This window comes from Catharus ustulatus, chromosome 3 (genome assembly GCF_009819885.2).
Source record: "Catharus ustulatus isolate bCatUst1 chromosome 3, bCatUst1.pri.v2, whole genome shotgun sequence".
Lineage (NCBI taxonomy): Eukaryota > Metazoa > Chordata > Aves > Passeriformes > Turdidae > Catharus > Catharus ustulatus.
Genome location: NC_046223.1, coordinates 67,490,333 through 67,512,464, shown reverse-complemented (window position 1 = coordinate 67,512,464; position 22,132 = coordinate 67,490,333). Strand labels below are relative to the sequence as shown.

The window sequence follows — 22,132 nt, the reverse complement described above, 5'->3', positions numbered from 1 at the left end:
CACTTAACAAAATTACTAGGATTTAACAACAAAAAAGTCCAATGGAACATTACCTCAACAGCTTCCCATCCCCACTCCCTGTACTTTGGATCGTGAGTGAGCCTCCACATGTACATGTAGGTCTCTATGACTTCTGGTCGTAGGATGTAGTATTTTTCATTTTGTCTTGTGGCAATGGCCTCAACACCACCATCAAATCTGAAGGCTTCTGGTCCCAGTTTCATTCCTAGCCAATAAAAAAAGCACAGACTAAAATAAAGGCATTAAAAAAAGTTTCAAATTATGTAACCAAATCAAACTCCCCAAATTACCAAACCAAACTAGGCTTTTATGCTTTTATGTGGCACAAAGCCAGGTTGCCCAAAACAATATAATTTATGAAAGATATTGCAGCTTTTCCTGCTTTTAATATTTTATAAATAATTTGGAGTAGGAGAGAGCTGTTCTTCACCAATGCCTTAAAATGGCAGTTACAGTTTGAACAGCGATGCTAACTTTTGCATTCTGGAAGACTTCATGTAATTAGCAACAAGTGAAATTTTGCCTAAATGATGAGGATATTTACTTTTCTATATCAAGCTGGAAAATACACTCTGGGACCTGAAATGCTGCCAGGGTTATTTCCATAAGAAGATGATAAAATCCAAAGAAATTTCCTGTACAGAAATGCACTTTCTTTGTGCAATTGTATTGTTTGTAGCATTGTATCAAGAGAACTGAGTGTAAAATATACTTTTGTGCATAAAACATGATTAATACACATATTGATGCATAAATGAACAGAGCCCCCCTCTTGTATTCAGCTATACAAAAATTGCCATAGTGAAAAAAGCTTGTTAATTATTGTTATGTAACTGTCATGTCAATTACGAAAGTGAGGAGATACGCTTCAAATGCACAGAAATTATAAAACACAGCAGCCATTTTAAAAGTTACTCTTACAGCAAGCAGCATTTGCTGAGAAGGGTTGAACAGTTCTCACTGTGATACAATTTCCATCCAGCTTTATGCAAAACCACCAGTGGCTGCCTTCACGAAGGCAAGCTGTGCAGCCAAACTCTGCAATACGGTACTCACGTGTACGGTCATAGGATTCATGGCAAGTCCTGGCAATCTCAGCACCCAGCTCGATGTGATGGCCTGTCTTGTCACTGGGTGCTCCGTCCGCTCCCAGAGCAAACATGCCTCCAGCAAAACAGGTGAGGTGTCCCATCTTGTGTTCCAGCAACCCGCCCTTCCACTCGGCGATGTACGTCAGGCCCCCGCTTGACTTTCGGATGAGGTGGGTCTCGATGGCCTGCAGAAGGACAGGATCTCAAACCAAAGGCCCATTAGGCAAAGTGCAAAGGACAAAGCTGTCTTGTATGCTGGTTGTTTTTGCTCTGTACTGCCTTTGCTCGTAAAATGCAATGGATAATATGAGCCAGCATAACTTCAAAGTGCAGCCAAACCAAGGCAGATTAACATACATCAGTAACGATGACTAATTGTGTTTCAACTTTGAGCAATTTACAGGGTACTTCTTATAAAAATGTTGGAAAGACCTACAGAATGCACTTCATATTTTGGATTATTTTATTTTTTCCCCTTTTCTACATTGAGCAGTTTCAGGTAATTTAGCTTTCAACAGTAATTTAACTTTCAATATTAGCCATCACTTCAGCTTCTGTATTTCCCATTTTAATTCTGACTTAAAGGAGGTGGTTATTGATATAATTTCATGTAAATTATACACAGTCATAACTTGTATTCAAAACAGTTGACTCTGTGTGTGCAGAGAATGATAGGCTTCTGAGTCTAATGGCATTCCAAAAGTCCAATGGGTTTCCCCTCTCAGACTGAAATCCTCTACTTATCTATCAAGAGCAGGGACTCACTGAACTCTCTAGAAAGAAAACCTAAGCAGAATAAAAATACTCAAATCTAGAGGGAACTGGAAGTTGCTGATATTATAATGTATGGTCACTAATTACAAAATCCAGGAAGGCAACCTTCCATTGTGGGAGGAACAGAGTTAAAACAACAGAGGAGACACAGACAAGCACATTAATTAGAAAGTAAGGTATTACTGTTTAAAAGGTTATGGAGAGGAGATAACTCTGTCATACATTTAGTTATCCATTAGTGCTCTGGTTGTTCTGTTGAAATCATAAGATTGAGAAACAGCACTCAACATGCATTATACAAGAGAAAACCATTAAAAAATATCACTGCAGACAACTATTAACAAAAAAGCAATGATTTAAAAAAAAAGTTTTATAAAGAGAAAGTAGTCACTGTAGTTACTTCTCCCCATTTAAGCATTTGTAATAGTTGTTCCTATAAGCATGAAAAATCCTCTTGAAATAAGAAGCATCACCAGAATAACTGTATAATTTTTACCTACTGTTTTTTTCTGCCAAGAACATTCACATTGAAAACTATACTTTGTTTTCAAGTAATATTAGTGCAAAGCACTTAGTAAGGATGTTTTCTGACCAGATCCAGAGCCACTATTGGCTCAGAAAACTCTCCACCCCTTGTTTCCACCTTGATTGCATGCTTTTACCACTAGGCACCTATTGGAAAACATACCTACATTTTAAAGCAGAAGTAAATAATGATAATCACTGTGCTTTTAAAAAAAAATTCTGAATAATTTAACCTATAAAAAGAGGAATTAGATGTGAAAGAAAGGGTAAAGGTGAGAAAACACACAACAATTTTGTGAGAAATAGCTTTCAGACCTATTTGGGCATTCTAACAGCAAGCTGCCTAAAATCAAATTGAGAAAGGAAAAACTTTAATGACATTTCATTTAACCTTTCAGCATGGTATCTCCCATCTCAACAAAACAACAGTTCTAAAAATAGGCAATAACTCTACTGGTCACTTAGCTGTTGGATCAGAATTTATTTAAAAAGTAAAGAACTATAAAAATAGATTGATAAGTAAATTTACCTATGTTGCCTTTTTTTAAACTAATGATTGAAAAACAGAATGAAATATTACTGTATCTGAATAACATAACAGCAATGATGCACTTTTGAACTATATTAACTAGACCAGAGTTGATCCTTGTAATATAAAAATGGATTTTGTGATACCAACTAGTGTTGACGAGGTTTTTTTTCTCTGTTTTGGCTCAGGATTAAAGTTCAGGCTGAAAAAGGATGACTTCCAAGAGTTTTTAAATTATTCAAACAAACTGGTGTTAAGAAACTAACAAATTGATGTTAATTGATACCAAGAATATCACAAAATAAAAATACATTTCCAATTTAAGTATTCATGTTTAGTAAAGCAAATCATCTCTGTTTTATAAATGAGGACTATTAAGAACTAGTACATATGTCTATTAAAAGTTATTATATTAATGCAACCATCTTATTTAAGGTTCTTTTTATGAGGTAGCTATTAGATATATTACAGATTCTCAGACTGACTTGTCATGCTTTGCACAATCCTGAGTCCCTAAGTGCTAGATAATATCTACACCAGTGAGTATGTCTTTATTAATGGCATGGCAGGGCCACTATGCATTTTTACCGAGATATGAAATTTTAAGAGCAGGATAGGAAGGAAGGGTTATGTTCCCATAGGGGAATGCTACTTGCTGTCTGCAGTGCTTTGGGTGCAGTTCTGGCAGGGAAATCAAAAAGCAAAACAAGTTATCATAAAAGGAGAATATGTAGTGTGGTGACAAAGATCCACCCAAGTGAAAAGCTCTGTCTGGTACAATTGATTTGGAATTTCATATTTAAAATAAACTTACATTTATTTTGATATAATTATGTACTCACTACAAGGAACACTTTTATTTGAATTGCAGGTCTATTTCAACTTGCTCCCCAACTACAATTAATTCCTTCCTGCACTGTTAGCAGATCAGGTGGAGGGATGGAGCACCTCTCCTACGAGGAAAGGCTGACAGAATTGGGATTGCTCAGCCTGGAGAAGAGGCAGCTTTGGGGTGACCTAATTGCAGCCTTCCAGTACCCAAAGGGAGCCTACAGGAAATAAGGAGAGGAACTTTTTACAAGGGCATGTAGTGACAGGACAAGGGGGAATGGCTTCAAACTGAAAGACAGTGTGTTTAGATCAGATACCAGAAAAAAGTTCTTTCCTCAGCGGTTGGTAAGGCACTGGAACTCGTAGCCCAGAGAAGTTGTAGATGGAAGCTTTCAAGGTCAGATTGGATGGAGCTCTGAGCAAGTGAAAGGTTTCCCTGTCCATGACAGGGGTTTAGAATGAGATAGTCTCTAAGATCTCTTCTAGGCAAAATATTCTATAACTCTGTGATATTTATCACTATAGAGATTATTATTTCTTCTTACTGTAATTAATATTCTCAATATAAATCAATATACAGTAACTGAAAACAATCAAAGAAGAAGAATGTGGTTTTTGATTAGCTGAAAATACATTACTGATGGATTGTTTGGAGCTGATACAGTTTTTCTTTTAAGAAAATGGAAATTTCATTTCATTCTAGAATGCATTTCTGCAATTCAAATAGTTATTTATTTTTTTCCAAGAAGGTAGGGCAGAGAGACAGTGCAACAGAAAAGACTCGAAAGAGAAAAAGTAGCTACAAATATATGTTACCAAAGGGAGCAATAGGAGATGCTACCTGGGAGTGGAAAAAAAATACTGAAACAAAAAAAATGAGATAACTTGATTTGAGGCTGTAGTGGACAAAAAAGGAGAGGGAAACGAAATGTAAACAAACATTTTACAGATATTTAAAGAAATAAATTTACTACATGTAAAGCTGGTATGGCATACAATATGTCATGTACCCATAAGCTCTTAGAGCCAGAGTAACTTCTTATGGCTGACACAGTTCCTGGCAATTTTTCTTTTTAAGCTTTTACCTAAGGCTCTGCTTACAGACCTCACTGCAGTAAAGCCTTCAGCCAAATTACTTCTTTCTCCATCTTGTGGGAAATGATTCCTTCGATGCAACAACGGTATAAATGCTTTTGCACTCAATTAGGAGCACTAACAGTCCTTTTTACAGTTTGAATGGTGACTGAAGTGCTCCTTGCATTACTACTGGCATCTTTCTCATGAGTTTGCATGTTAAAATTATGCCCTTGCCTATCTGTCACTGTGAATGAGACATTAGGAATTGTTTCAACTACAGGATTGCAAACTGCACATTTGTGTAATCTCTGTTACTGCCAGCATAAAGGAGAAATTTCAATTTTTCCCAACCTGATTTCCTCCCCCTCCTGCCCTCATTGTTAAGGCAATATGTTTTGTGTTCTCTGCTTATCAGCCTGTTCCTTAACCTATACATTATACTGCCAGTTCTTACCCTTGCAAAATTTAGCAGAATTGGGCCCTCCTAATAAATAAGCATTCTTCTTCATTCAGTTCTTCACTTTTTCAAGCTTTTCACGCGTCTTAAATGATGTCTTCACCACTCCCTTCAGTCCATCCCTGACATGATTTTGTGGTTGCAAAGTCCTTCATTTACCCTTTGAGTTGTTTAAAATGTATTGTTTATAGGGAAACACACTCACTGTTCAAATGAATTAAAAACTAATGAATAAGCTTATTTTAACTGATGTTCTCCTGGTGAATTACACTGACAAGTAACAAAAACACTAACTGAGATTCCTGAAGAGCACAGGTGGAGGCTTCTCAGGAAAAATTATCTGCTCCTCAAGGCTGCTCAAATTCTAAATAAACATGTGCCACAGAAGTGTTAACTCTGCTGAAGGAGCTGAGATAACAAATTACAAACCTCAAACGGCAATGCAACCCCATAGCTCCACTACCTCTAGCTCTTAGGCATTTTACCTCTCCTTTTACAGTATCTTCTTAATTATGATTAATGAATTTCAATGATTACTGCCGTTTTAACAAAACCCAGGTGATTTCATTTCCCACCTCAAGATGTCACTGTAGCTGGAGATAAAACTGCCCGGCAAGACAGTTCCATATTTCCATACATTAATAAATTTGAAACTTCAAAAATATGATTCTATTTCTAAAATTCAAGGGTTTATAATGTCTGTTTTGGGGATAATTACAACTCTGCAGGCATCTTCATAACAAAGCACCATAAATTATCTCTGTTCAAACTTTTAATATATTTTTCTTCCCCTAGGAATTTTCATAAACAGCTTTTTGATGATTTGAAGCAGCAGTGAGGATAAAAGAGAATTCTGCCATGTGTTATTTCCAATAATTCAAAGACATATAATGCCAATTGCTTACTTATTGACTTTAATATTTACAGCTTGCACCAGTACATGTTATTGCTTTGAAACAGCACACAGCAGCAGGTCAGGATTACTGTGGGTTTACATTCTGTGAGTTTTTAAGTTAATTCTCTGCTTTCTTGTTACTTCCCTTACATTTTCTATGTTTAGTTGATCTAATGCAATAGATACTCTTTTTTCTCAACTTTGCAATTAAACAAATTTATCCTTTATTGCAAATTCCAGTGAGTTCATCACAAAAAGTTTATTGCTGGACTAGGAAGTTCAAGCTCTTGTTACAAACAATTTAAATACTTCTGCCAAAGAATAGTAGTGTCTTATGCTTAGGTCCTCACTGCTTGCTAAACCGAGATTTAAAAATCAAAATTGAAATCTGAACACAAAAGAACTTTCATTTGTTTAAACACAACATATAAGAAACATTTTGAAAGGACCAAAGCACTTACTTCTTGGACTGGAGACATGTTATGTAGGCAAGCTTGCATGTGCAATGAAGCATGAGTGCTAATAATGGAGGTACCTAAATTTTTAAAGGGGAATCATTGGCAGACATTTAACTACTGTGATACCTATTAATCTGATCACTAAAAAGATGATTAAGTTCTAGGGGAAAGCTGACTATTTACTTGCGTTTGAAAATCACTACCTTTTCCCCTCTATATATCTCTCAGAGCACCAATGCTCTAACTTTAAATGTACCAAATGTTGTGTGCTACCAGAAGGATAAATTTATTCATATTTTAAAACAGTATTAATGGTCTGGCATGAATCAAATCAAGCCACACTCAAAATGTTACTTTGTGCATGTTCTGAATACTCTAGGATATCTGTTGATTCTGACAAGTTTGTTGTTTTTTTTTCATTATCAGAAAACAGAAGGGAAAATAGCATGACTAGTAAGGACATGGCTGCTCTGAAAAGAGCAAAGCCATGAGCAAAATCAATAAAATTTCTCTTTAGACATTTCTAGCTAAAATCCTCCTTAAAGACTTCTAAGAACATTAAAGCTTGCTGCTTCTCCTGACAGTCCATGAATAAGCTAAAATTTGAATAAATATTTTATCTGGTCTGAAACTTAAGACATTGTGCAGTTATCAGCAAATTATCAACAATTTAAAAATCTGCAGAAGCCTGTCATTAGCCTTGATGCTTTCTGTAAGCACTTGGAGAGAGTCTCAAAACTCTTGCTGAGAGGGGAAATACAGTGAAGAGAATAACAAGGAGCAGCGAATCCTCTGGACGGTCTCGTCTGCTAAGTGCAATGGATCTTATGTTCCTACATAATGCAGCCATACTATCACTATGTGCAGAACACCAGTGCAGCTGGGTGATAAGTATTTTAAACATGACAGCTGACAAAACTGCCTGCTTATTGATTTTAACACATTTAAGTTACATTCAGTTAAGTTGCCTCCCACCTCCTACACCAGAAAAAAACAAACCCAAAACAAAGTATGCAGTGGGAATGCTGGGTACCAACTGCTTCCTTCTAAGATGGGCTGCTATTGCAGCATCCTGCCTGCCCCATTTATGTATTTTCTTCAATGCCAAAAGGTGCTCAAGTATTGAATATTCAAGTCATTAATCACTTTTACCTTTACCCAGTATGACAATATTTGAGTTGTTGCAGTTCTCTCATTGTCCACATCAGTTATGGAGTTTTTAAGACCACTAGGATCACAAAGCAAACCACTTCAAGGACTTAATGGAGACTGCAGTCAGCACAAACCAGCCACCAGACCGTCACCTCAGTTAAACAGATCCTCACAAAACTCCAGAGATGAAAAAGGTCTCTCTGCCAATGTCATGTTTTCAGTTTGCTAACAACACTTCATTTTCCTTCTCCTTTCAAGGAGAAAGGAGTCTCCATAGATTTGTTTTATTTATCTGAAAGGCTGAAATCAACAGCTTTGAAAAATATTCACTACTTAATGATGACAGTTAAATATACCCAAAATCCCCCAATCAAAATCAAAGCTTCCTTTGGTAGTGTGCAAACTGGGTACATATCAAAGCTAATCTCCAAAGTTAGCAATGTTAAAAAAAAAAAAAAATTAACCTCCCCCAAAAAGTAATTCTATATATTAATTCTATATATTCTGTTTGAATACTCTAAATCTCGAGGTCAAAAATTACTTTTTCCTCTTTTTATATCCACAGAAGTTTACTGCATTCACAGCATTGCTTAATTGTGCAACCCAGCCTAGCAGCAATTTCTGAAATGGTGTTGAAATCTGGCAGAGTGGCTGTGGCACTGCTTCACAACATGTGTTCCTCTTTTGGCCATTTCCATTGTTTCCACTTGCATGTGCTATGTTCTGCAGAAATCACTTGTTTTCTTGTTAGGATCGTCTGAGCAGTTGTTACCCATTAAGAAAGAATAAACAATCTAGATGTCTAAAAAGTGAACTAGCTACCCTGACTCAAGATAAAACTGCAGAAAGCAGCTGCTTTACCTCACTTAAACCACAGGGCCACAAGGGCTGCACTGAACTGAGCTGCTTGGGAAGTGCGGCTGAGGGATTTTCCCTTTTCTGGTGAAGTTCTTCTAGGGTGAGTTACCATTCTCTTGACAGCCTCTAGATATGCCACTTCCCTAGAACTACACTGAGAAGGGGATGAAGACAGAGTCAGAGAGAGAGAATAAATATATATGTCAGATGCAGAAAGATGGCAGAAATGACCATAAATAAATGTAATGAGAGAACCTGGAAAAGATACCTGATCATCAGGTGTCAAGTGTGAGACAACCTATTTACAGGAACAGAGGAAAAATTGCCCTTCAGCTTAGAAAATGAGGGCTGACATATTTAAGAGCGGAGGATTTGATGCAGTTGCCTGTGACACTGCTTTTGCTAGACTAGATATAAGTGAACCCACAAGGTCCATTTCTGCTCTAAATTATCATGTTCTCTTATAAAACTACTCAATTGTGTCTCAGAGATCAGCTTATTAACTGAGAAGAGTGAGATGATTTCTGTCCTGGATACTTGCAAAGACTGATGGATTATTCTATTGGCAGTTATTTCCTCAAAATATAGCTGAAAGCTGAATACACATTTGTTCTGTAAGTAAATGTAACATGGTATCCATTGAAACAAGTCTAGGAAGATCTCTTACTTCATGTATTATGTGAAGCAGGACATTATTTGTGTTACTTTTCAAAAGAGAAAAAATAACTTACATTAAAAATACATTCACTTGTCTTTTTGCGTGAATTCTACAGTTTATGAATCCCTCTGATGGCCATACACATTCTTACTATGCTCTGGTAGTCAAAACAAGACTATCATGGTCCCTTTCCCCACCAGAAATAAACTCTTTAAATGGATTCAGCCATGTATGCATTTTTGTGGAAAGCAGAATCAGTTTTTAAATCTAGTCTGACATCTTAGTTATTGCTTTTAACTTCACCCATTATATAATCTATAGGTGATACAAAAATTCTAATGGAGAGTGTTCCTTTTTTTTAAATATGATTTACAGAACAATGTGAAAAATAACCCCTAAGCCCTATCTAAATAGATTTCAGCTTTTCACAGTGATCTATATAACTCACCATATATTTTCATTTGTGGTTTCTGGATAGCAGAAGATATTGAATTAACCATCAAACCTTCACATCACTCTTTCAGAATCTGGTGGGTATGTGCTGCACTGAATGGCCAAGAATAATCATGCTGTTCCCTTTGGCATAGTCTTAAAAAGATTCTGAGAGTGCTGGGGGAAATTTCTCTAAGACAATACCAAGTAGACTCAGAATGCCCAAACCCTGCAGCTTTAGTCATAAAGAAAGACTGCAGCTTGAGCAGACACTTAAATCAGCTTTAATTTAAATAAGTAGTGAATCGATAGCAATGAAGCCAGTATCAGGATGGATTTCAAAATGGAATAGTTACTCCAATGAAGACCTGGAATCTTAGTGGGGCCAAATCATCCTGTAGTTTCTGTGAGGCTGAAAGTTTGCTGCTGCTTTTTGAACAAGCTACTTTACAACATCAAGCTGCAACTCCTAGTGCTGCATGTGCACCCTCAGCTTTGGTACAGCTGTACCTCAGTACAGAAAACAGACAACAGGAGTGCCATTGATCAGAAAATCCTGGAAATAGCAACAGCCAGCAACATAAGGAAATCTGTTTTTATTCAGGTCCTCTCAAACACTAACACTCTGGTCAGACATGATGTTCGGACTGCTTCTGAGCTAGTACTACTAAAAATAGTAAGAAACTAGGTATTTTAAACACAGTCATATGCAGCAGAGCTGAGAGCCTGTCATTGGTACTGTCACATTCAGTGATGCTGCTGAATGGGAGATTCTGCTCCTCCAGCTGAAATCTGAGCAGGGAGAACTGGTCCTGTAAATGTGGAGGCTGTCACCACCTCTGCTTCCTGCTGGGGTCTCAATAAAAAACTGATGTTTTTAAACCAGCAGAAGTAGAAGGCTAGAAGTAGCTTTGAGGTGCTTCAAAATGTCTTTTGTGGTAAGATGAATTGATAATTTCACACACTTTGTTCTGTTTGGCTGCCAACCCAACAGCTGAGCTATTACAACAGCACTGTTCTTATGTTATAGCCTCAAATGCACTCAAATCTAATTTAAGATCCACCTTTTGCTCAGAAGTTGAAACCATGCTAGCAGTGAATTGAGGCTGACTGCATCCAAATCCGCACTTACAAAATTAAAGGCAAGATCTCTTTAGCAGAGGATACTTGGTCGTCAAATTTACAACCACCAGAGATCACAACCTCTCTCAGATCTTCACACTTGACTTTCCTCTCTAATGAAAAAAAAGATGGTTGCAATAAACAACCATGGTTGTTATTTTTTTCTTCTATGCCACCACTTTCTGTGTATGGGAAGTAAAAGGAGACTTATAATTTCCCTAGGGACAGTGTGTTTCCAAATATATGAAAGAATAAGCAGATATTGCTTAGCATCTCAAAGCCTTGTCTATAGAGGTACTGTAGATACACAGTTAATAAGAGATAAAAGTCCTAGCCCTAGACAGCTTCCAGTCAAAACAGATGAAAGGATGGGGAAAAAGAAAAGTAATATTATCCTCTTTTTAAATATATATCTATATATATGAAAGCAAAGAACTGAGAAAATAGGTCATTTGCGCAGAACTGGAAGCAAAGCCTGTAAATATGAATTTAAATGGAATACTTCCCAAGTCTCAATCTGGTGTCACAAATCCATTATTTCTCCCAAAACAGTATATTAAGGAAATACAATAAATAACAAGACAAAGCACAGACCATAAGGATCATAAATAGAATACCATACAGAAATGTAAATACAAACAGTTCTGATTTTATAAAACTTTCTCTTGTGTCCAGTTGGGCTGTTTTGCAGAAGCTGACAAATATATGCTCTTGTACCAAAAAGCAATTGTGAAACAAGACCCCTACTTTTATTTCTAATTATCTACCATAACACATTGGTCCATGTGTGGACCACAGTCAAAACACATTTTATGGCTCAAACACGTGAGAAAATGGAACACAAGAGAGGAATTCCCTCTTAGATATAAAGGAAAAGGACAAGACTGATATACATCTAGAGAAGACTCAGGAAAAAGAGTTGAATGTCTATCTGAGAGTTACTTGTAGATGCATTTTTTGTTACTTATTTTATACTTTTCTGTTCCAGAGACAATTGACTATATTGCAGTAAAATAAAAAAAAAAATAGTTATACTTCAGAATTCTCCCCTTTCCCACAGTATCTGTACTCCTCTAGCACTTCTATTGGAAGAAGTCTTTTTAAAAACAGAAACTAGTTCTTTAAAAAACTACCCTGTGGTAGCAAATACATAAATCTCTCATATTGTCCTCAGAGCCTGACTCTTTAGGATTATTATAGGTTAGATTATTATGGAAAGAAAGATTTAAATGTCTTATTTACCTGAACAGCATCATAATACATTTTCTTGCCATCTTCATCTGTCTTGTCTGACATCAGCCATGCCTTGAGCAGATATTCATAAAAGCTATCCCCAAGCCCTCCAATGGAGACGTGATCTTAACAGGGAAGAAAGAGATTGAACAGCAATTTCATCTTCAGCCAGGACAATAAAATACAATTACAGTTTGAAACACTGTATTTAATGATCTATTTCTACAACATCTTTAATAAACATAAGCCTGGAACCTCAGGAAAAGCTTTACAAAGAATTATTTCTTTTATTGCTATATTTTCAATCTAGCTAAAACGCCACAATATACCGCAGGAGATCGTGGCAAAGAAAAAACAATTTATATGTGTCCATTCTAATTCATGAAGTCTATTCCATACAAAACTATGTCAAACTAAGGGGATTTTTTATTCTAAAAAGGTAAAAATGTAGAAAGTGTTCTCTGATTTGATAAAGGCTTTCCCTTAATGTGCAGGCATTGCTCTTTTAGTCACAAACTTTCCATTTAAGTCACTTCATAAAAAAGGCTTTTAGCTCCTTACTGCAGAGTTCAATTTCAGGTTATTTAATGGTATTTCAAATTGCTGAGCCATATGTTTAAATATAATACTACATTTTTGAACATCCGGTTGCTCTCAGAACTCAGCAGCAGTTTGGAAGGTAAAAAAAAGGACTTTACCACATCTACAGTTGCTGTATTTTGCCTTATGCTTACTATGTGAAACAATCTGGTACTACAGATGCTGTGATTACTTAATTACACAATTTAGAAAGTGATTCTGCAAACACCAACACCACCACACAAACCAGACACTCAACATCAGTTGCACCCGTGATAGGAAGTTCAGTGATGCTCTCAGCTGTTTGTACAAGATTGCATCCACTTACTGTCCAGGAACCTAAAAGATTTTTAGCAAAATTTTGATGGGTTATCATGATTTTAGCATAGATCCCCTAAATACATGAAATACTACAACTATATATACATATAAACTGTTTTTCTAAGCTCCATTAAGTTAAGAAGAGCAGATAGAGGTTTGCTTTTGAAACTTGATGTTGCCTGGTAAAATTAAGTGATTTGGCATTTATCGAGTCTTCAGTGAAAAATTTCAAAGTGCTTTACCAGGACTACTCATCTATAACTGTCAATTTTACAGCAAAGGAGGGATCTGTTAATTCCACTCAAGAAATCTAGGATGGAGATGCCATTACACAGATCACACAGCAAAAGTCCCTGAGCCATACCACAAAATTCTGGCCATGAGAAAAGAAAAAAAAACCCTGCATAGGATGATCCAGACTCATTAAGCGAGATGCAGAAGGGTTAGTGATACTGAGCTCACGCTTCCTGACACCTAACTCTGATCTTAGCTTCAAAGTTATGCCCTGTATTGGTAAAATTCAAAGGAACAGAGAGAATTTATTTTTATACCCCTTTGTATGTTCTCTCCATGGAAAGCCTCCTTTCACCTTCCAGACAGGTTGCAAAGACATGCAAATGTAGAAGATAGATACTTGTCTATTCAAACTATATCAACAGTGTCCTTTTCCTCCACTACCCTGTGACATGCAAAAAAAAAGTAGTTTTCTGAATGTGTCCTGTCCCTTTACCTACCAAACATATTGTACCATCAAACTTGGGTTTGAAATGGCTTTTTTTTTCCCTCTCCAACCTCTTTTGAATGAGATATATTGAAATTCTGGAAAGACCACACTATTTTTAAAATTAAATGTGCGTGATCCAAAAGGAGAAGAGGTTTCTTAAAACAATGGGAACATTTCCTGTGATCAAAGGCTGATCTTTGAACAGCAGCATTTAAATGACCTTTACAGTTTCCTAAATAAATTACCATAGAAACCTCTGACATTTGCAAACTAAATAGCACAAGCAGAGTTTCATCAATAATAAGCCCTGTTATTATATACATTATTGCAGTAGACAAATCCAATTGACGCATGCTGCAGCAAATCACTGTCAGTTTACTGTCAAAATAACAAGGGCTAAATGAATTTACAGGAACAATGGCAGAGATCCATCAGTGGCCTTCACAGCAACAGCACTGCTAGTGTAGAAACATTCAGAAACCATTGCTTCCTCTCCACTTTATGTTTAAGAGAAAATATTTCTGTCTTGTACCAATTAGGGGTCTTGGTTGTTTGGTTTTCCCCTTCTGTTGTAATCAGCTGAAAACAGCCTAGAAAAGCAATCTCAAATAACACATTTTTCAAGTCTCACATTCTGATCTTCTCTGTGGGGAAAAAATTAGTTAATCAGTGTTGGTGAATGGAGGCGACTGATATGAAAGAGATGTAACAAGATGGAACTTGCCTTTGCTGCTTCGGCATGCCAGGGGCAGACCTGCATCAACATCTGCACCCATCATTCACAGGCATGGGAAGCTATTTATTTGTCAACACTATTGAATGCTATTGGAAAACAAAGCTCATGTGCGCTATAAATTTTTCTGTGCATACCAACAAAAACTGGCATTTTGTGTGAATGAGGAGTGCTAAAGATGCAATTATATTAAAAATACCGAAATAACAAAGGCCATAAGGCAGAATAAGTATTTTGATTGCTTTAAAATATGTAAGGCAGAGCCACTAACCATCTCAACCACTACAAAGATCTGCTCTCATGAAGCATCAAAAAGCTGCTTCTGTGGCTAATAGAAGCCAAGAAAGCAGTTAACTGGATCTGTCTCACAGGAGCTGAGATTGTCTCTAATTAAATCCAGTACCTACACCTGTAGGAGCAACACTTCCAGGGGAGATTTTTATGTCTTGCAAAGCTGTGCTAAGCCAACATGTGTTACAATTGGGCACAGCTCTTAAACCTGTTAAGAGATGTCAGGGTTTATACCAACATGCGACCACAGTTGATCGTCTTGCATGCTGAGCTGCCACAGGCCTTGTGGCACAGTGACCTGCAGGAAGCCTCACAGCATGGCAGACTAAGAAATGGCAAGTGTATTTCTAATAAAGGGAAATGGCATGTGCCTTGATGGGAAAATACAACTGAGCAGCACAACTCTTTTGGACACCATCTTAACTCAGAGTGACACAAAGCTCTCAAAAAGATATTTAAATCAATAAAATCACAGAAATCACAGAATGGGGCCAGTTGGAAGGGACCACAGCGAATCACCTGGTCCAACCTCCCTGTGCCAGCAGGGTTATCCTAGAGCACATAGCACAGGACTGTGTCCAGATAGTTCTTGAGTATGTCCAGCAAAGGACACTCCATAACCTCTCCCAGACATAGGCAATTTGTTCCAGTGCTGTGCCACCTACACAGAATTGTTCCTCATATTCAGGTAGAATTTTCTGTGCATCAGTTTCTTCCTGTTGCCTCTTGTCCTATTACTTGGCAACCTGGAGAAGAGGCTGGTCCATTCTCTGACATCCCCTCTTCAGATACTTAAGAGACATTGATAAGGCTTCCTCTCAGTTGTCTCTTCTCAATACTGAACCAGCCCAGCTCTCTCAGCCTTTCCTCAAAGGAGAGATGCTACAGTCCCCAATCATCCTTGTCACCCTCTGATAGATCTGCTCCATCTGATAGACCTGGCTCTTGTCCTGAGGAGCTCAGAACCCCAGAACTGGACAGAGTACAGTAATTTCACGCATACAAGCCACACCATTTCCACCAAAATTTTGGTGGAAACCCGGAAGTGTGGCTAGTACTCCGGGGTGGCTAATATATTAACAATATTCTAAAAGCTGCCAACACGGAAGTGAGAGCCCGTGGCAGCCCCAAGCCAAGTTGGAACCCGGCCAGCCCTGGCAGAGGTGGGAAAGCCTGGCAGAGGCGGGGCCAGCAGTGCGGGGGGCGGGCGGCAGAGCCCGAGCCAGCGGTGCGGGGGAGCCTGGCAGAACCGGGGCTAGCAGTGCAAGGGAGCCCAGCAGAACCAGAGCTAGCAGCGTGGGGAAGCCCAGCAGAACCGGGGCCAGCAGCGTGGGGGAGCCCAGTGGCGTGGGGGCCTGCAGTGCCAGCCAGGGCGAGCAAACGCAGCGGCGGCAGTGCAGACGGGAGCGGGGGGCGAGCGAGCCTGGCAGCGGCAGCACCGCCCGGCCAGCCCCGAGCGGCGCTGCTGAGCCGTAGTGCCGAGCTGGGCCACCCGGCCCCGTCGGCAACCATGAGCGGGCCGAGCCTGCCTGGCCTCGCCCCGAGCCAGTAAACCCCGCTATGCCGCGATCCTGTTCCTAATTGGCAAATTTGTGAAAGTTGCACACGGATCCTCGCTACGAACGAAAGTGCGGCTAATATTCGGGTGCGTCTTTTTTATTGACAAAGACATCAATGTTGTCGATGCACCGGGAGTGTGGCTTATACTCTGTGTGGCTTGTATTCATGAAATTACTGTATTTCAGTTGTGGCTTCAATAGGGCTTAGTAAAGAGGCAGCATCACCTCACTTGACCTGCTGGGAATGCTCTTCCTAATACAGCCCAGGATGCCATTGGCCTTCTTGGCCAAAAGGGTTCATGGCCACCTTGTTGTCCACTGGGATTGCCAGGTCCTTCTCTGCTGCTTTCAGCAGGCTGGCCTTCTGCATGTACAGGAGCCTGAGGTTATTATTCCCCAAGTACAGGACCCTGCATTTGTCTTTGTTGAGTTTCAGACAGTTCCTCTCTGCCCATCTCTCCAGCCTGTTGAGGTCCTGCTGAAGGGCTGCACAGCACCCTGGAATGTTGGCCATTCCAAGTTTGTGTCTTCAGAGGCTAGCTGCCACATCCCAAAAGGCAATCAGGTTGGTCAAGCAGGATTTTCCTTTAGTAAACCAATGCTGACTACTCCTGATCAGCTTCTTGTCCTCCATATGGATAGAGATGGCCTTTAGAATGAGGTGCTCTGTCACCTTTCCAAGGATTGAGGTGAGGTTGATGGGTCAGTAGTTCTCTGGGTCACCCTCCTTGCCCTTTTTGAAGACTGGGATTACATTTTCTTTCTTCCAGTCCTCAAGCACCTCTCCTGAGCTCTGTGACTCTTCAAAGATGATTGTGAATGGCCTGGCTATAGTCTGCCAGCTCTCTCAGCACTCGTGGATGCATCCCATCAAGTCCCATGAACTTGTGGGTACAAAGTTTGCCTAGATGTTCTCCAAACCAATCCTTCTTGACCAAGAGAAAGTCTTCCTTCCAACTCTGGGTGACCCCTCCAATCTGATGGGCCTTCATGTACATTCTCATTTCCCTGGTCCTCAGATTCCAGGGTCTCATAATTATTGTATGAGGACATCTGGGAAGATGAGGTGTATTGAGAGGGAATTCTCATGCCAGCCTGAGAAGAAACCTGTTTCTGCTCCCCTCTGTCTTTAAGGTCCCTCACTTCTACCTGATGGAGAGTGGGTAGGGGATTCACTGCTTCTCATGAAGTGGATGGTGGGTGTATTTGTCTGAGGCACGGTAGAGAGCAGACATCTGTCCTTGCCTTTGTGAAAATTATCTGTTCAGACTGTGGCCAGTCCCATAAGGAGTTCAGAACCTCACTTTCCCCTTAGCTACATCCTAAACAAACTCTTATATTAACAAACCTTTCCAGTCCTTTCCCTGTGCTGCATCACCCAACCAGCTCACCCATTGATAATCTACACGACCAGCTAATCTGTCCATTTCTTTTCAGACCATGACAGCATATCTTGCTTGTTTACATTAAATAATGTAAGGAAAAAAATGAAACACCTTGAGTTGCATGAATAGGATAGTGGCAGACTGAACCTAAGCAGGAAAAGTGAAAAAAGAAGTAAGGTCTCTAGAATCATGATCTTGCACACTGTGCAGACTTTCAACATGTTGTGGAGATCAGAGAAAGCAATGAACAACACGAAAAGGCTCAGTCATTAGGAAGGGGCTAAAAAATTCAAGTAATTCAAGTATTTTATAGTCTTTTCCTTCTAATTTTGGTATCTTCAGTAATGGTTCCAAGGGGATTAATGCCATGACACATTTCTGTTTAGTGTGCTTCCACAGTTGGTGGCATTACATTCCTACAGAAATCACAACTGGTATTAACTGGAAAGACTTGTCTTATTACTCTTTTTTCTTTCAGTGGAGCCACACAACTTTGAAAATGTGGAATTTGATTCAGACAAGCTGATAATGAATGTTTCCTTATACAGCTACTTCAGAGAACACTTTAGATTTTTGAATAAGACTTCTGTAGTACACAAATTCCTTTCCAAAGTCATACATATTCATACATTCCCCTGCTTCCACAAGTCATACTGAAAGCTCAGAAAAATCATATTAAAATATAGCAAGCAAGATTATTATTTTTATATTTGTAGTATTTTTTTACATTCTATAGAACCTCAGATATAAAGTGAGTTTCTATGTGTTATAAAAGTTCTTTTTATATAAAAAACGTGCAACAGTGACTGAAAGAAGTTAATGACTGCAATGAGAATGGTGACAGACAGGTCATAGTACCAAAGACTTCAGCTACTTACGCTGGCCCCACTGGCCACTGCTGGGATTCAGGTAGTTGGGGTAAAGGCCCTCTGGTTTATCCAGTCGATTTAGAACTTTTCGGATATTCATTACCTAGTGGAAGGTACAAAACACTGAGCACTTATCCATTTCCCCCACAAAATACAGGAGTGTAAATATGCCAAAAAATAACCCCCCTGATCATACTCAACACCCATACACCCAAACACCTCTGTGCAATCATATCACTATTGAAGAAGCTGATATTATCATGCAAACAAGTTCCTGAAAACCTCTGGAGTGTCTGTGTCAATTGCCAGCCATGAAACAACACAACAGGAAAAAGCTCTGAAGTTCAGAACTTGCCAGGCAGAGTATTCCCCTTCTCCACAGGATACTGAAATTCATGGAGGCTATTTGCCTTAACTAAACTCAGCTACATCAGCATTTATATTCCTTGTATACCTAAATCAGAAATACTGTTAAATACTATATCACCTGGTTGAGATGTGGAAGTGCACTGTAAAGGAGTTTTGCCTGGGAAGAAGAGCAGGGTTGGAACTGAGTGAGCTTTATACAACCAGCTTGCCCAGCAGCAGGGACCCAGGCAGCCCTGAGCACTCTGCCGGCACCACTAAGGAGCTCACTACAAATGAGATGCCCGGGGAAACAATTACAGTCCAGATGCTCAGCAGCTGGAGCCATCCAGCAGCACAAGCTACTGCAGAGTACATGAAATGAGTTACGCTGAATTTTAGGATTCACGGAAAAAGCAAATGTAGCAGCTTGGAAGAATGAGTATCCTGAGCACTGCAGGCCAGAAACTGTAACAAAAAGGTACTGACAGCTTCATTATAAACTCCTGAGTGCCTAGAGACCCAGTGAAGTAGCTACTGAAAAAGAAGATAAATTAGCTTATACCAAGCTCCAGAAGGATTTCTGTTGTGGTATGCAAACTGCTTCCTGCATCTTGACGCTACTCATTGCCCAAATGCAGGCAGCAATGAGTCCTAGACCTCAATTAATGAGTTCTTCTATGAATACATCCACGCAAAGCTTATTCCAGTGTTTCTTCTTCTTTATCAAGTGTACCAGCCCTGGAATGGTTTGCCTCTGAGGGCTTTGGAATTGCAATCTCTAAAGGGTTTAAGAACAGCTTACATAAACAGATTTCCAGCATTTTGCAGCTAGAGCATGATTCCACTGTGTAGGAGAACCATGGGCTAAGATTTTTAAAATATACGCTTTTATTGTCTCTTAGTAGAACAGATGTTATGCATTAAATTACCATAAATGCCACAATATAATTAACTTATGTTGTCAATTTGTTTCTGGCTATTCCTCAGTGCTGCCACCCCCTACCCATCCACTCCCCCTCCCCAGTTCAAATTTAAGAGAAACTGTCCTTAAATTTACCCCTAAACACATGAAAATTTCTAGGAGTTTGTGCAACAAAATTTATCCTAATTCTGACAGTAGTACTGCAGCAAAGCCACTCAGTCCTTACTCAAAAATAATTTTAGATTTGACTATTGCTACAGCTAAACATTTGGAGTCTCATTAATAATTAGATTATTAAATTGATAATGTCAGCTTTAGGTAACATGGGGCAGCTGCAATAGGAATACAAAATCAAAACAACTGTGCATTTTAATTAGGAAATAAAAAGAAGATAAATTACAAAGCATATTCTAAAGAACAGGACTTGCTGGCTATTAATATGTCAAAAAGTAAAGCAAAATTGTTCAGGTGGGAATTGAGGCAAGGAGGAGTTCTTTCTATGGCTTATGTATATAAAAAGTATCCAGAAGACAATGTTATCAAATTTTGGAAGAATTAGTATGCAGAACAACTGTTTTGTCCAAGGATGTGATTTTTTTTTTCTTTCCCCAAAGAGAGTTCGAAATATATTTCTTAGAGGTCAGTGCAATGGAAGGGCTTTCTGACCTCACTGACAGCAGTGATATTGTACAGCATTTTGAAGAGTAAACTTGCAGAAATCATCATGGTGCTTTGCTTTCTCTAGACATCAGCTATTATCCCAAATAAAATGTCAGGTTTTGTTTACACCCCAATAAGTAAGAAACTGAAGAAAGTTGTACAGTCTGATTGCTTAATGCGATATTAATTTAGAAGATAAACAGAAATTAAATGTTTTATGGGGCCATGTACAAGAACATACATCAGAATAATTTTGGAGGAGACTTTTTAATATAAAAACATGCCTAGCTGATTAGGGAAAATGTGACAAATGCTTGCAACTGAGGTAAATCCACATCTTTCCCCATTCATACTAGTCTCTGAATATATGATTTATCTTTTATAACATGATTTTGATGGAGCAGTCTAACCTTTTCAGCAAAGACAGGGTTTCCAGACAGGTGGCTCAAATGTACAAACTCCAGATGCAAAGTCCCAAATTCTGCCAAAATGCTGCTTCCACCAGAGGCCCATGGCCAATTTCGACCGATTCCACTAAGATGGGGGGAAGAGAAAGACAGAAAATAATCATGAGCATCTATAAGGCAATGCTAATGAAATGTAATAGGCAGTAGCTATATCAATATAATGAGAAAATAATTAATCTAAAATGTACTGCTCTGCTCAGGCTTTACAGTTGCTTCTTGCAACAACCCAATCTTTTAGCTCACAAACAGCTCCATTACACTTATCACTGTAAGAGTGTTTCATTGTAGCATATCATGTTTAAAGACATGACCAAAAAATCACTGAGTATAAGAAAACATTCTTTCATATTTCACCTGTTTTCCCATGTACATAACACTCTCCAATTCTAACTCTTAATTTCTACAGTGCAGTTGTTTATTAACTTAAATTAATGTGTATATACAAAATAGGCTTTAAGTGAAAAGTATTGCATGCAGCATAGCCTTCTTAGTACATAAGACTTTAATAGGTTAGTATAAGTATGTATTTTCTCTGGGCGCTCTGACCAGGATGAGCAACTTCAGTTTTAATTACAACCTAAAGATACTTCACACCAAAATTAAGATTTGTATTGAGAATAGAGAAAAGCACATTTATTGCTAAATTCTCACTAGCAACTAATGCTGATTGAGACTCGAGATTGCAAGGCTACTAAAGTTTCATTACAAAAAGGTGGGGTTTTTTTCTCCCCTTGAGATTTCCAGCAGCAATTTTCAGAAAAAAACCTCCAAGATTAAAGAAAAGCTAGCCAATGTTCCAGAGCGTCTAAGTGAATAATGACATATTAGATTGGCATATTATTATGATAAATGTTACATATAAATACACTTATTAGGTACTGGGATGTCTTGCACATTTCTAAGCCGTAAACAGCATTAAACACAAACACATCCCTATATAAATAAAATTTTAATTTTACTTTTACACACGAGGAGCCACTACAGTCATCAATTAGCTGTTGCACAACCATGAAAATATGGTGCTCTTCCTAAGGTAAAATCTGACTCAAAAAAAATCCCAAACCAGGAAAAAACCCAATAAATAACAACGGAAGTTGCCAGATACATTAAAATCTCTTCTTAAAAAGATAATCTATGACTGAAGTTTAACCAATACATGGA

General features: G+C 38.5%; 1 protein-coding gene across 1 annotated transcript in view; it reads right to left on the bottom strand.

Annotated features, from left to right (window-relative positions):
- Nucleotides 1-22,132, bottom strand: part of LOC116993885 (mannosyl-oligosaccharide 1,2-alpha-mannosidase IA) — a 144,765-nt gene that overhangs the window by 9,105 nt on the left and 113,528 nt on the right. Inside the window, exons 6-10 of the mRNA XM_033055065.1 lie at nt 20,915-21,038; nt 18,584-18,677; nt 12,123-12,238; nt 1,078-1,297; nt 54-226 (exon numbers count right to left, since the gene is read on the bottom strand). Coding sequence (XP_032910956.1) covers nt 54-226; nt 1,078-1,297; nt 12,123-12,238; nt 18,584-18,677; nt 20,915-21,038 — 727 coding nt within the window. The remainder of the gene's footprint in view (nt 1-53; nt 227-1,077; nt 1,298-12,122; nt 12,239-18,583; nt 18,678-20,914; nt 21,039-22,132) is intronic.